This window comes from Manis javanica, chromosome 14 (genome assembly GCF_040802235.1).
Source record: "Manis javanica isolate MJ-LG chromosome 14, MJ_LKY, whole genome shotgun sequence".
Taxonomy (NCBI): Eukaryota; Metazoa; Chordata; class Mammalia; order Pholidota; family Manidae; genus Manis; species Manis javanica.
The window spans coordinates 8,365,937-8,381,554 of NC_133169.1; the positions used below are offsets into that span (position 1 = coordinate 8,365,937).

Genomic DNA, 15,618 nt, shown 5'->3' on the forward strand with positions numbered 1-15,618 from the left:
ATAATTTGAAATTTGTGATGATTGAATAGAAGATGTGCTTGAACTTTTAATTTTTTAGTGTTTGTCAATAAAGCAAATAAAATGAATAAGCAAAATGCAAGCTACATTTTTGAAGAAGAAAACATTTCCAAACTTCTGGGTGTGTCATTTGTCAAGTTTATTAGAAGCCCTTTTTAATTATTCATTAAATTAAGTTCAGAACGATCGACTCCTTTTTAGCCTTTGAAAGCAGTAACATTACATTTCTTTTTTGTCCATCTGCAGCTCTGTGACTTTGCTAATTTAAACTTGTCTTCCATCATTAGTCCAAGTTCACTCCATTTATAGAACTTAGTAGATGTTGGCACAAATTTATGTGAAAAAGTTGAAAAAGTGTTCTGAATAATCAACAATCACTAGCCCAAGTGGTAGCTGTATTGGTTAAAATTATGTAAATGTACTACAGCCCTTCTGACAGACTTAAAGATACACGAACGTAAGTTTGACATAAATAAGTGCCTTGGGTCATACAGAAGGGGCCGGGTGCTGGAGATGTGAGAAGCAGCAATGGATTGAAGCTTTTTAACTTGCAGGCGATGGACAGAAGTGGGCCAAAGGTTCTGGAAACAGCAGAAGAGATCCAGCAGAGGCGTCAGGAGGTGTTGACTCGGTACCAGAAGTTCAAGGAGCTGGTTGCTGAGAGGGGTCAGAAGCTTGAAGAGTCCTATTACTACCAGGTTTTCAAACGAGATGCAGATGACCTGGGCAAGTGGATGGAGGAGAAAATCAAGATTGCAGGAGATAAGACCTATGAAGATCCAACTGACATACAGGTCATTCAGTTCCCCTGACTTCCCCAGAACAGGCTCTGAGATCTCTGGGGAGGGAAACATCCTTGCAGTATAAGTGTACTTCTGCTTGACTGTAAGGGGACGATGTAATAGAAAGATTAGACGGTCTGTAGTTCTGCCCCTAAATAGGCCATATGTTCAACTCCTTAGGCCTCAGTACCTTACAAAGGAAACTCACTCTGGGTGGGATTCTATGAATGTGATATTGATGTGAAGTGAAGTTGTGGGCAGAAGAGTGTCCGAGAGTTCAGACAATTTATGACACACTATGTGATTTCAATGTTTTTGTGACATGAAGGATGGAATTGAGGTAAACAGACATTAGTGTTTCTGAAAATACTCTCCACTGTCCTCAGAAACATATGAGTTAATCACAGTTTTTCCTGGGTTTTCCCCCAATGGCTATTCACACCCCTTGTAAAGTCCAAATGAGCTGTCTTAGAAGAGGTTTGGTGGGAGCTCACATTCCTACTTGCAGCACGTGACATAGTCATGGCCAGACGGTTACATGCCCAACAGGGGCAGCTGATGTTGGACAGGAAGTACCTGTAACAAGAACAAAGTGGTATCTATTAAGTGAGTCAATTTATATGTGACAAGAATATAATCTGGCATGCAAAAACCTCTCAATTAAAAAAAGCCACTATTGTGATGATAATATCACCACAGAAGGAAACTGAGACATCAAAATATAGAACATTTACTGGAAATTCCTCAAAGGCAGTGGGGACAGGACAAAAAAAACCCTCTATGGTTCCTGACTGAACCTGGAACCCTTTGAAAATCTGTGTGCAGTGGTTCCATGTAGAGTGACCATTTCCTTTAGAATGTGATTCCCCCAGCTATGGTCGTAGGCTGCTCCTTCGTCTAGGTTGTACACGGAAGTAAGAACAAAAGGACCTCCCTATGGTCCAGGGAAGCGAGGCTTCATGAGCCATAAACTCTGATTTTTAAACTTCAGGCAAAATATCAGAAGCATCGATCCTTTGAGGCAGAGGTGCAAGCAAAATCAGGGGCCATTCCCGAACTGGAGGAAATCAGGAAAATCCGATTTGCTGAGGAGCATTTTGAGGACACCAAGGTACACGTGTGGCAGGGCTCTGTGAGAAATGTTTCTACTTGTTGATAACGTTATCGGAGTTTTAATTGATTAGCCCAGGTATAAACTTGGATGTATCTGACTGGAAACCAGGGTTCCTGCCCTCATCTCCTGCTGGGGTTGGGGCAGCACGAAAAATGATGGGATGTTTGTGTGTTTTTTTGTGGTGGGGAGAAGAGCTATGATATAAAAGCTGTCGTTGGATAGCATCACATTCTTCCTTATGCCACTTCAGGATAGTTTGACTCAAGGTCAAGTCCACTTCAACCCAGTTCCACATTTCCCATATGAACTGGCTTTCCAGTCCTTTCTAGATATTTCTTCTGACCTCAGAGTCCTTGTCCCCGAAACTCTTCAGACAAGGGATGCTCTCCATTTGAATCTTCTCTGAAATATTTCTACCTTTGTCTATGATACCTTGTTCTCTTCAAAGCCTCCATGCATCGAGTACTATGGTAGTTCTCTAAATCCTCTCTTCTGTTCATTTAGAAAAATTTCTAAAATCCCTTGCCTTCAGAAAATCTTCCCTGAGCACCGAAGACTGAAGATCACCACCACTTTGGAACCTGTTTTTAATGTATCTGCTTTTCTCTGACTTAATTTATGTACTGTTCCAACATGTTTGTGTTCATACAGTCAATGCAGGATATCTTTTTGTATGAGTGAGTTTTTTTTTTTTTACTGTTGAAGCATTTTTTTAATGTCAAAACAAATTTGTGCTTCATATTTTAAAATGGGGACTGGTCTTTCCATATTTAGCATACAAGTTCTAGCCCATTTGACTGTTAACAAAATGTGGTCAAAGAACACAGACTCAGCAAAAATAGAACCTTCTTGGAAAGAAGACTGTGTTACAAGAAACTTTCAAAACCTCTTTACTGATATAAAATAGAAATCACTTTGTGTTATTCACACCTCTGTGTGCCAACAATCTTCTCCATTAATTTAAACATTTGAGAAATGTTTGAATTTCTCAATTCATGTCTATCAGAACTACTGGCACCAGATTGTACCATGACTGGATTCACAGACAAATGTGGTCTATACACACTACCTGGAGCAATGGGGTAGTTGAAAAAATACAGCATTCTTGAAGACAAAACATAAAAGATACTTCAATTTTATAAGATACATAAAACATGATCTTCTAAGATAACATGGCATCAAAACCCTCAACTACATAGTCTCAAAATTCTCTATTGCCACTAATTTCCTTTATTATTTAGCAAAATTTTAGCTCCTATCCTTTCTGGCTGTTTCCAGAAAGGCACGGAGGCTGTTTCCTCTGTGCCTTTGTCAATGCTTAGAACACCTTCTGCCCATCATCACCCTATATGAAGTCTGTCAGTCCCTCAAAGTCCAGTGCAAATAAGCTGTCTTACATGAACCTGGATTCTACCTCGTCTTATAATTTGCAATCACTCCATCTTCTAAAACTCCAAAGCATTTAGGATTTCTTTTCTCTTATAGATCATATTTGGCTTGGTTTAATTGTTATTCCTGTAACTATTTCTTTCTTTAAATACTTGTTCAGCAATTAATGCACGAGTGAGTGGGAAGATACATTTTTACCCAGGCCCTTCTCTTCCTAAGTTCCTGAGCCTGGACCTGCTCTGCAGCAGGTCCTGTGTCTAAGTGGTTTGGTCTCTCCCCCAAAGGCCCACGTGGAGGAGCTGCGCCACCTGTGGGACCTGCTGATCGAGCTGACCCAGGAGAAGGGCAGCCTGCTCCTGCAGGTCCTGAGGTTCCAGGAGTACTTGTGGGACTGTGAAGACATCTTGGAGTGGCTTCAAGACAAGGTATAGAACCACACAGTATGCATACAGGACTTCTCATCCCCTCGTCCCAGGCACCCCAGAGCAGCTGCGTTCAGGCCATTCATAAAGAGTCAAGGTATCTGTTTCTGGACTTGGTCCTGTAAAAGAAGGCGGAATTCCAGAAAAGATTTAGGGGTAATCGGGAGGTTAGCAACATCAGTTGTACAAAAACTGCGCAGTGGAACATGATCTGGGCTTGTCTCCCTTCTGCTTTCTGTGACCTTAACTCCTTTTTCTAGGTTTTTTTTACTCTTACTATAGGTCCAGGCTAAGAGTATGGCCAGCTCTTTCCCTAATACTGATTTTTCTAACTACTTAAAGAAGAATGCTCTGGCTATGACTGAAGATTTATAGATTTATAGACGTGAATGTTTAGCACAATGCTTTTGTATTCAGTGTGTTGAATTGAGTAGAATCGGGATGAATATATTTTTCATGTTCCAAAGCACAGAAGGGCACCTCCAGGGACTTAGGCCAGCACTGTCCCTGGCCTTTCTGAAGGATTACCCCAAGAGCACTGTCCCTGGGTCAGGGTGCCACCTCAGGAAATACACTCCTGCTTCTGGTTCTTTCTCCAGGGGCTTCTCCCAAGGCCCCTTTCTGAGTTATCCTGGAAATGCAGGCAAATATTTTGCACACCTGTAGGATTTCCTAAACGTGTGCTGGTGACTCAACACACTGTTCTGTGTCTCCAGGAGGCTCTGGTGGCATCGGAGGACCTGAGTGAGGACTGGGAGCGCACAGAGTTTCTATATAAGAAGTTTGAAGAATTCCAGCAGGAACTGACTGCTCGAAAGGAGAAAGTGGATGGAGTGAACAAATATGCCGATGCGTGTGAGGTGAGCTGCAAAAGTCAATGCAGGGAAAGGGTTCTGACCTTCCAAAAGAACTTCTGGCTGTTGGTAGGTGGAACATGAGGGATATAGGATATTGTGAGAAAGCCGAGGGGTGATTGTTCCTGGAGTAGCATGCCCAGAGCAGTTGCTTCTCCTCCTGGAGTGTTAAAGCTTGTGTGTGTGTGTGTGTGTGTGTGTGTGCGCGCGTGTGTGTGCGCGCAGAGGAAGTAAATCCACAGTGAGGTAATTCCTGCACCGTGCAGCACACCGGTCACTCGTGTTTATGCAGCACTCTTTCTGCATGAAGAAGAACCACAGCAAAGTAACAAAGAATGGAAAATAAAGGTGGGCTGTCAAAATACATATGATATCATTCTACATAGTTTCTTTGAATGTGGGGGAGAGGAAAAGAGTCAGATTTAACTTCATCTACTTAAGAAAATGCTGAAATGAGTTTTCAATATCTGGACAGAGAAAAATTCTCACTGTGGGAATAAGGAACTCTGGTCTATGCAAGAAAATTGGGACGTCATTCTGGTTTAATAAGTATTTAAAGGAACTAGGAACTCCAACTTTTCACTGCTGTGCTTTTCCATTCATCATTTCATTAATCCTGCAGATCTATAATGGGAATGATCTTTTTGTGTTAATAGAACCAAGATTTCAGGATGGATGGGTACTGGAGAATGGAAAACAAGCTGACTCTCAATTTTTGTCCAGGGCACATTTCCAACAGTCCCTAAATTTCCTTCCTTTCCCACCTTCCTCTGGTTGCAGGGAGATTTTTCAGTTACCTATTCCAATCTACCAAACCACCACAGAAGTGAAAACAAGTATCTTATTTTTTCGGGATTCAGTGAGTCAGCTTCTCAGCTGGTAGTTTTTATTCCACGTGTTATTCTTAAGTGGCTGCAGTTGTTCAGTGTCTCAGATGTTCATTTCTGTCACATTCTATTGGTCTGCAAACCACAGGCTAAGGCCAACCCAGATCCAAAGGATAAGGAAACTGATTCCATCTCTTGAAAGGAGGACCTCATGGAAAAAGAATATGACCATGTTTTCTAACCTACCGAAAGATGGGTTAATCCAACCCGGAGTACATGCCCTGTTGTTTGATAGTGGGGCCCACAGAGCTATGGTACAGAAGGACCGCACACTCATGAAGGAGAGTGCAGACAATTCTGTCTGGAGAGGCTTTGGAATGGGGATGGAGATGGGAAGAAATGGAGAGAGGAGGAGTTGCAATACAGCAACTATTAAAAATTTCCAAGTATCAGAATAGGCTTATGCTACTAGTTTAATTTAGACTTTATACATTTCATTGCTTCAGATGGTTTTGTGAAAGTTATGAAACTTTCTGCAATATTAGATGTGTTTGCAAGTGTGTGTAATTCTGGAAAGAGGGAACTCTTATTAGATTCTCAAAGGTGTCAGGACCCCAAAAGAGTTAAGAACCACAGTGCTGCAGTTTGGGAAATCTAAGTCATATTTCACAGAGGGACTTTTCTTCTCCTTTCCCTTGGTTCCCAGGATTTTCAGGGGGTTTAGCAGACATCAACAAGGCAGAGATCTGAAAATAACATCATGTCTGGACCACCTGTTTTAGTAGGCCGGTCCAGTTTTATGGGCAGAAGATATAATATCTGGCTGATTGGTTTTCTAGATTTTGGTAATGTGAAGCTAGTTAAAGCTAGGTGAGGCTCAGCAGCTGGCTAAATGGTCATCCTCTGTCGCTTGCAAAGTATGCAACAGTGTAAAATGAAAAGTACTTAAATGATTTTGCAACAATCTTCCCTTTGCATAACTCCAGTCTGGTTTCCTCCCACAGGATAACCACCCTCAGTTGCCCTTGATTAAGAAAAAGCAGGACGAGGTAAATGCAGCCTGGGCTGCTTTCTACAACCGGGCTTCCCAGCGATGGGAAACACTGTCCAAGGACGCAGACCTCCAGCGATTCAGAAGGTATGAATCTGGTCACCACATTATAGGAAACCCTGCAGTAGCACCATGTCCCCTGTGTCGGCGTCCGTCTACAGTCAGCAGTTAGCAGCCAGTACCTCAAGTCAAAGAAAGTCATGTGCTTGCCTTTAAGACAGCCAGGGAAAGGGAGGTGAAGAAAATGGTGACCCATCCTATTGCTAAGTTTGTGGCTACTGGAGCCCAGAGCAGTAACAGCAGCTCTGGTGAGTTAGGGATGGAAGCCCTATGGAGGCGAGGAAAGCCGGGAAAGGACAGGATGGGGGTGGAGGGTGGAGCTGGGAAGAAGATTCATGAAGCGCTGACCCAGATATGGGAGTGGAGCTGGAGATTCTACCATCAAGACGCCTGCATTGGAATCCATTAAAAACAAGACCTGGTTAAATTACTTTTTACTAGTGTGAGGAAGACGGTGATTGTGAACTGGGTGAACGAGGGTGGTTCTGGGGTGCCCTCTCTTTGCCCTGCGATGCGTTGCCTTGTTTTGCTGGAGCTCATGTGGATGTCTGGCAGGAATGTGACAGACGCTGTCCAGTGGATCACAGAGACAGAGCCTCAGCTCACCTCTGAGGACTATGGCAAGGACCTTGTTAGCGCCGAGGCACTACTGCACAATCACAGGGAACTCATGAAGACCATTCAAGTCATGGATGACAGGGTAAGCCACTGTTGGAGGAAGGGAAGGCCCCTTGGGCTGGAAGAGGCATTTGGTGGTCATTTTGCCTCCAAAGGATGCAGCAAATTCACTACATTAATGAAGGAGAAATTCTGTGGCCTTTAGGTCACCTCCTCATGCTAGTTCATAATTTGTACATAAATCCTGGATGCCCCTTGTTTTTATTTAAATATACATATTAGTTTTCATACTCTTGTGTTTCTTTGTAATAAGTTTCATGATTAAAAAGCGAAGCAGATAACTTACAAGAATGGTTCCCCAATCTCCCTCCACACCCTGTGGTCAGAGAGTCTCTCCTTTCATTGAACTGCATTTTCTTCTGAATCCATTTTCCTTTTGTCCTTCATTCAGTAGATAAAGGAAGACATTTCTTCTTCCCCTTTTACTATAAACTCAGAGTCACTTAAAGCACATTACTAAATCCACTTGTGTGTTTTTGAAAAACTGGAGATGCCCTGTTCCTATGCCTAGAGGAGTAGACAGAGGCACGCTGGAACCTGAAGCAAGCTTGTACTCGTCCATGATTCCATCCTTACGTTCCCCCTCAAAACGTCAGCCACAACTGAAACTACCTACTCCCTGGTATCGACTGTGGCATCAGCCCACGGGAGGGTCCCCACTTGCTGTGTGCTAATCATTCCTCGGTCCCTGCAGCCAGTTTCTAAAAACTGTTCCACCATTCCACTTTTTTTAATTCTTGCTCATTTTTTGTCTTTGTTTTTCCCCCCAATAATGAATAATAAAATCCCATGATCTGATAAATAATGATAATGAGATCGCAAATCCTAGAATACAGCTGAGTATAGCTGAGTATAATGAAAGGACTGGCAGTGACATGTGGAAAGTTACCCATATCCACATCGTCCTAGTAACTGTGCTCCTCAGGAATTAGGCTCAAAATGGTCTGGCACTACTGGAATTTTCTTGGCAGAAACGTCTTTCTGATTTCCACAGTAATATTTATGGAAAGAATATAGAGGATAATGAAGGTCAGTTGTAGGTCTAAATCTTGCTCCTGACACCAGCTGAATGACCTTGAGTAAATAAAACACTCTACGTCTCAGTTTTTCCCATAGGAGAATAAAAATGGTTTCTACCTCAGGATTAAAGGAAGACACAAAACAAGAAAATGCATGTGAAGTGCTCAGCACAATGAAAGAAAAACAATGCTTGGAAAATTATTGCTAATGTAATGCTTAGTATTTAATATAAATAGATCAACATAAATGTCTTCATAGGATTACTTTGTTACATCCCTCCCACGGAACTGCCCAGGAGGGGTCCGTATTTGGATTCCCCATGGTGTTCCTTTTCCTTCCCAAAGGTGAAGGGCTTAGGCGTGGAAGCAGACCAGCTGAAGCTTTCCAGGCCTTCCGATGCCCCTGAGATCCAAACGATGGAAGAGAATCTGCACTCCAAGTGGGAGCACATATATGCCTTGGCTACCGGCAGATACAAAAAGCTAGAGGATTCTTATGGGTGAGAAATCCCTCCTTTCTATGGCTCTACCTATCTCTGCAGTGTCCAGGGATAGCACCAAAGAGGTAATAAAAGTGTGAAAAGAGTAAAATCGTGAGGGACCGAGCCCTCCTGCCTGCTTAGTAGAAGCAGCAAAAGTTTTAATTTGTCAAGAGAAGTTCTTGGCAGGCTGATAGAATAGGGGAGGCCTGCCCCCTCCGCTCACCTGCACCCCTTCTCTCTTCTGCTGCTTATACAGTTGTAGATGCTCTGAAGTGGCCCATGGAACTACAAAGGCGTCTGGATAAACATCAAAGTCCTGGCCCGTGCTGAGGGACTGTAGTAGTTTCCAGGCTGAAGGGTATAAAAATAAATCTAGAATTATTTTCTGAACATGGATTACCTTGCCAAAATCTTGGATATCACTTCAGTAGTTAATTTTCATGGTTAGTCATCAAGTCACCAGAACACAGTGTTTATTTTATTGTCATGATTTAAAATTAAATGGTTAGCATTTAATTTTTTGAATAGGTAACCATTTTAGGGGGGTTTATTTTTTATGAATAGGGTAAAGGGTAAACCACGACGCATGAAGGCTCCTTACCCTCATCTACTCCCCACTTCCACAAGGGGCTTCCTTTCATTTGTCTGTTATGTGCTTATTTTTTGGCCTCCCCGGAAGTTCTTTACTGCAGTTCAAGGGTCTCTGGGGTGGTGGCGAGCTTGTGATGTTGGAGATGGAATGCCCATTGCCCCATCACTCAGTGACACATGTACCCTAGGAATATACAACCTGGAGTGAAGGATTGCAGCCTGCACCACTAAAGGACAGGAAGCGTAGGTTTAGGGTGGGAGCACATCTTTACCCAACCCACCTCTAACTCTTTGTTCAAAGTCCATTTACATCTGGCTCCTCCCCCCTGCCCTTTCCCTTCCCTTTTCCCCCAGCTACCAGCTGTTCTTATCTGACTATGATGAGCTCTCAGGCTGGATGAGCGAGAAGACCGCTCTGATCAGCGCTGACGAGCTGCCCACAGATGTGGCTGGTGGGGAAGCCCTCCTCGACAGACATCAGCAGCATAAGGTAGAGAGGACGGGCGCCCCCAGCAGGAGGGAGGAGGAAGTGCCACGAATGCCAGAAGGGTTCTTGCTGCATTTTAAGACATTTTGTCTTGTGGCCACAGAATGAGATCGACTCTTATGATGACCGATTCCAAACTGCTGATCATATTGGTCAAAGCCTGCTGGCTGCCAGTCATGAAGCCTCTGATGAAGTTCAGGAAAAGGTAATCAAACTTAAGAGTTTGTGAGATTTCGATACATACTTGGCCCTTGCTTAACCTCATAGTAATATGATAATCTCTGAACAACAAGAAGTTAGAAGTCATAGAAACATCTTAATATGGATCCAAATTTCGCTCTGCTTCCTTCATGTATTGCTTTAGCTAAACTGAGTTATTTGAAATTCTCAGGGCATGAAGTGTGCTTCCTCACCTCTGATCCTTTATCTCATCAACCTGCCTAAGGCCATCAGCCTACCTGCTTGATCTGAAGCCTCCATACCACCTTGCCCTGTTGCATATGCTCTGTTCTATCACTCTCCCGTTATCATCTCTAGATTGTAAATTCTTTAAGGACTGCACCTATTTATCTCTGGGTTCCATAATGTGCCTGGCACATAGATAGCTTTCTTCTCTCCTCAAAACAACCTCAAATCAAACTGATTTTTCTATATCTGTATTTTTCAAATCTACATTGATTGACAGGAAAGCTTTGAACAGTCCAAATTCCACTGAATGAAGAATCGAGTTTGCCATCATCCTAACCTGCGGGGTTGCAGAACTCTCCTCAGCCACCTGACCCCCGAGAGGTTTTGCACCAGTCACAGACTCACAGGAACCCCTGGGGATAATAATTAAATTAGGATTTGCAAGTTCTTTGCCTCTCATTAGATTCCAGGCACAGCCTCCGGTGCTGCATGGTGGGTCAGGTTGAGATGACCATATTTTGAGTTTACCCAGAACTCTATGGGAAAACTATAATACAAAATTTTATTTTTAACAATTTTCTGCCGAAGAAATAACAGGACCCTAAATCATTGACTACTTACCTATTATCCTGGGATTCTGAGAATCCACGCTGCCTTTCTGATGGAGTTAACATAGCAGCTGTGTTAATAAGCTGGAATTTCTTACGCAGATGCTTGCGCAGAAACATTGGCTTTTATGGACTTGAGAAGGTCACTTTTCTCCTTCCTTAAAGGTCTTATTTGCTTTCAAAATAGAATGCAAACTTTGTCTAGTAATTTAAGTGATCGATGAACTTGAACTTTATCAAACATCCACCTTTTTCAGATGCTGTGCTTTTCTCCAGGGCACTTTGTCTGACCTATTGCTTGGGGTAATTACCTGCTTCTTATGGTGTGTCCTCCTACAGTCCTTCTCCCTCCACCCCGCCCTTAAAATCTCTGTTTGGCACACCTCTTCCCATATTTCTACTCCCTGCTCCTTCCAATCAGAAGTGACCTTTTCTTCTTTATTTGTACATGTTAAGTGTGTTAAGTGGAATTAATCCCATTTCTCCTATGCTAAAGTTACTCACTCAGAAGTTGAGTAAGAGAAAAGCCCATTCCTTTCCTGTTTACTTCGATATCCTTCAAAAGGCTTTGCATCTACCAGATGCTCAGTTCATGTGGGATAAAACTGAGTGATTAAATACCTTCCTGGTACATTACCTCTTCCTTTCCAAAGATGACAACACTCGCCAACAATCGGGCTGCCCTGCTGGAGCTGTGGGACACGCGCCAGCGACAGTATGAGCAGTGCTTGGACTTGCACCTCTTCTACCGTGACAGCGAGCAAGTGAACAGTTGGATGACTAGACAAGAGGTAACCGGAGGGGCTCAGGAAGCGTCCAGGAGCCGTTTCTCCCACTCCTCACTTACTCCCAGAACTATCATCGGCATCCTCACAACCGCTCCTGTGGGCCGAAGCTTGTCCTGGGAACCCGAGAGAGTAGTCTGCAAGGAGAAGAAAAGATTGACTGTCTCTATATTGGCTCCTAGAATTCCTTTATGGACAAACGCATATAAGAAAATATAAATACATAGCAGAGAGGCCTTAACCTCAGTGGAACATAAGACAAAATGAGTATCGAATCGCTAAGGGGTCAAGAAGAAAAATTGTGATGAGATTTCTTGGAGGAGGTGAATGGTCCTCTGGAGCCGATTTGAGAGCTCAGAATAGGGCCTGGGAGAATTTGATGCAGATAGACCCAGAGACAAAGGTGGAAAAGTCAAATGGGAGGGTTGGGTAGGAAGTCTGAAGTCCCTGTTGTTCGTGGTGAGTCTCTACCTGCTATCCTTCTTTGTGCCAATTCCCACCTGTTCTCCAGCCCCCGCACCTCCATCCTTGGTCCTTGCTTCAGAGCTATTCCAGAGTGAATATTGCTCACCAGTGGTGCACGGCTGGGATGTGTCTTTCTGTCTTCTACAGGCCTTCCTGCAAAATGAGGACCTAGGAAACTCCTCAGCCAGTGCAAAAGCCCTTCTTCAGAAGCATGAGGAATTTGAGGAAGCCTTTACTACCCAGGAGGAGAAGATCACAGTAAGAAATGGGCCCTGGTTTGGACATCGGCTTCATGTTTGTGCACATCATCTCATACAGTACCTGTCCTTAGAATCACTCCTAAATATCAGACATAACACTAGGATTATTCTTAAAGGAGAGAACACACAGAAAAAAAATCATACCCATTTTTTTATCAGTACATTTTTTATTCCACAAGGCATACTTATAAAGCTTTTAAAGATTTCAAGCCATTTATAGTTTCTGATGAAGAGCTTATCTTATTTTTTTCCTCCAATGTACATAGAAACTATTGGGTTCATATCTGATATAGAATCATTACTTAAAGGTTTGAAATCTATTATTCACTTTTCCCTTTCCAGTAATGTCTCCATTTAGTTTTCTCTAGAAAAATCTAGTTATCTCAGCATTATCTGTTCTTTTCATGTATATCTTCAATTTTGTGTTTCTCATCTAATGCTGTTACAATTTTTCTGGGAAACTGAAGTTAAAAGGTCCCCCAAACTGGTCAATATATAAACAGGGCTCGGAGAAGTGTGATGACTTTAGTGGTCTATGTATATGCTGTATGCCTTTGGCTGTCTCCAAGGATGGTACTGGCTTTGAACTCACACATGCAAGTCACCACCACCAGCAACAACAACAAAAATACAATTCTAAGTCTTCTCTGTTAATCTTCAGTCAATACAAAGCTTAATATAGCCCCTTACCTACCCATATGTCTGTTCTGTTGATTCTTTTTGGTAAAAGCTAACAATGTAAAATAATGTATTGTTTTTAAAACACTGTGGTTTATTTTAGATCATGTTCCTGTTCTCAATCAGTTAATCCATGCTGATCTCTAGCAATTTTGGGAGGTCATGAATGAATATGCGTAAAAATTCACCTCTTCAATTTCTGACTCCTCTCCCCATGTGGCTAGAGATATAGAAGCAGATATAAAAATATATCATATATGATTGTTAGAGAGATGACTGACTGGCTACTGGTCTTGGCTCTATCAACAGTACTTCCTCTTGAAAATCTGAGCATAGATCAAATATTCATCTTGTAGTGACATCAAAGTTCACTTACTGCAACATAGATTTTAAAATATTGCAGTACAGAGAGGGTAATTAACTCGCCTGATATATACATATTGAAATCCAATTTAGAACAGAAACCAGAACTAGGACCTGGATCTTCTGATCCTGGAACTTGTCCCCTTCCCACAGTTAGCCAATCTGTGGCCACTTACTCAATGGCCACTGAGGGAAAACCACTCCATTTTTTTTTCCAGACCTTAGACAAGACTGCTACCAAACTGATTGACGATAAACATTACGATTCAGAGAAGATCGCTGCTATCAGGGAGGAGGTATGCCCAAGGTCCCCTATGTGCTTCTGCCCACCTGTGCTGTAGGGTCAGAAAAGTGCTGGTGACATGGTGAGCAAGGTAAGCAGTGAATCTCCTGCGTCCACATCCGGTTTCACTGACAATGAGTTTGTTCGTGGTATTTGCAGCTGTTGACACGGCGGGATGCCCTACGTGAAAGCGCTGCCGCTCGACACAAATCGCTGGAGCAGTCATTGCTTTTGCAGCAGTTTTTTGAGTACTCAGATGACCTAAAGAACTGGATCAGCAAGAAGAAAAAACTGGCAGATGATGAAGATTACAAGGTAGGCGGGATTTTCAGACCCTGGACGTATTCATCAGGACTTAAGTTTCATGAAATTAGAGTCTTAGAGCTCAAAGGACAATAGCATTCAGCTCGGGAGCCCCATTTCATAGATGAGAAGACAGAGTCTCAGAGAAGGGCGATAGCTCCCCCAAGGCTATAGATCTGGTTAAAAGCCAAGAATCCAGTCTCTGGCTTTCCTATACCCTGTTGCCTCTGCCCCCTTTCTCTGCCCAACTTCCAGTGGTCCTTAACAGAATGGGGGGTGGGGGGCACCGCTCCTTGACTATCTGCTTCTTGTCCCTTGATCATCTCTTCTCCCCTCTGTACCCTTATAGTAGGAAAGCAGCCTGTCTCATCACAGTGTACATTCAAATTTACTGAAAACTGCTGGGAACTTGAAAGTAACCTATGGGTTTGGTGTAATCTGGACAAACAGTTTTATAGTTCGAAGGGACCAACTCCTTATTTCATAGAAGAGGAAACCAGGAATTCACATTGGACAGTGAATTACCCAAAGTTGCCCAGTTACTTACAGGCAGTGTAACGTAAGCATTAGAAGCATGAATTTTGGAGAAGATGAACCTGGGCCTGAATTCTCTCCCTCCCCTGTTTTAGTTTATGTGATGTTGGAAAGTTCCTGAGCTTTCTCTGAGCCATAGATTTCTCTACCTTGGGGTTTTGTAAGACACATATTTTTCACTCACAAATGTTATATAATATAAACTATTACACACACACACACACACACACACACACACACACACACACACACACATATATATATATACTCATAAACTTTCACATTTATAACCAGGGTTAAATTAGTCTGTTCACAATACTGTATTTACTTTCCTAAATGTCATTTAGTCTGAAAGGCATACCTCTGATCCTTTTGTTCTTGGATCTTTATAGAACAGTGACCATCTTATCTGTACCTTTCAGTCTGTGAAGCCTGGTAATATGCATTTATATTGTTGAAGGAGTTATGGTTTCAGTGTGTAGGATAAACACATCTTCTCTATTTGGAGCAAATGGATGGATGGTTCATGTATCAAGACAGGCATGGAAAACGTTTTCATGTTTCATGACAGCTCATATTGATTGTTAACACTTCCATGGGGTGTCATATCCAAGATGATCTTCAGGAAATATCTAGGTTTTGTAGAAACCTAACTTGATTAACCAGGCACTAATGAGCCATATTTGCCATGGGTATAGAAGGATGGATTGGCTAAAGGCATTTCCTAGGCATGCTCTGATTCTGTATGTGGACTAGGATGGTTCCCCTTTGTTTCTTCTTTTTTATAACTCTAACGAGAAATAACCCTTTCTCAAAATTTCTGCCCCTCATTCTTCAAGTAATAGTTTCCTTTTATTTATTTATTTATTTATTTATTTATTTATTTATTTATTTATTTATTTATTGTCTCAGGATATACAGAACTTGAAAAGCCAGGTTGAAAAGCAGCAAGGCTTTGAAAAGGAATTGGAAGAGAATAAAATCCTGCTCCATGAACTTGAAAAAATGGGCCAGGGGATGATCAAGCATGACCACTACGCCTCAGACAAAGTGGCCGCTCGTTTGAATGAGATCACCGGCCTCTGGAAGGAGTTGATGGAGGCTGCAGAGAAGAAAGGTTAGGAGCAGAGGTCTTGGGGGAACGGCTAATTCCTCAG

The 15,618-nt window shown here is 42.5% G+C and overlaps 1 protein-coding gene across 1 annotated transcript in view; it reads left to right on the plus strand.

The window, feature by feature from the left end:
* The first annotated feature begins 575 nt into the window (after positions 1–575).
* SPTA1 (spectrin alpha, erythrocytic 1) overlaps positions 576–15,618 on the plus strand; it is a 58,560-nt gene continuing 43,517 nt past the window's right edge. Inside the window, exons 1-14 of the mRNA XM_073221183.1 lie at positions 576–812; positions 1,792–1,911; positions 3,588–3,728; positions 4,442–4,585; positions 6,411–6,544; positions 7,073–7,217; positions 8,560–8,714; positions 9,642–9,777; positions 9,878–9,979; positions 11,444–11,581; positions 12,188–12,298; positions 13,560–13,637; positions 13,784–13,939; positions 15,374–15,578. Coding sequence (XP_073077284.1) covers positions 576–812; positions 1,792–1,911; positions 3,588–3,728; positions 4,442–4,585; positions 6,411–6,544; positions 7,073–7,217; positions 8,560–8,714; positions 9,642–9,777; positions 9,878–9,979; positions 11,444–11,581; positions 12,188–12,298; positions 13,560–13,637; positions 13,784–13,939; positions 15,374–15,578 — 2,002 coding nt within the window. The remainder of the gene's footprint in view (positions 813–1,791; positions 1,912–3,587; positions 3,729–4,441; positions 4,586–6,410; positions 6,545–7,072; positions 7,218–8,559; positions 8,715–9,641; positions 9,778–9,877; positions 9,980–11,443; positions 11,582–12,187; positions 12,299–13,559; positions 13,638–13,783; positions 13,940–15,373; positions 15,579–15,618) is intronic.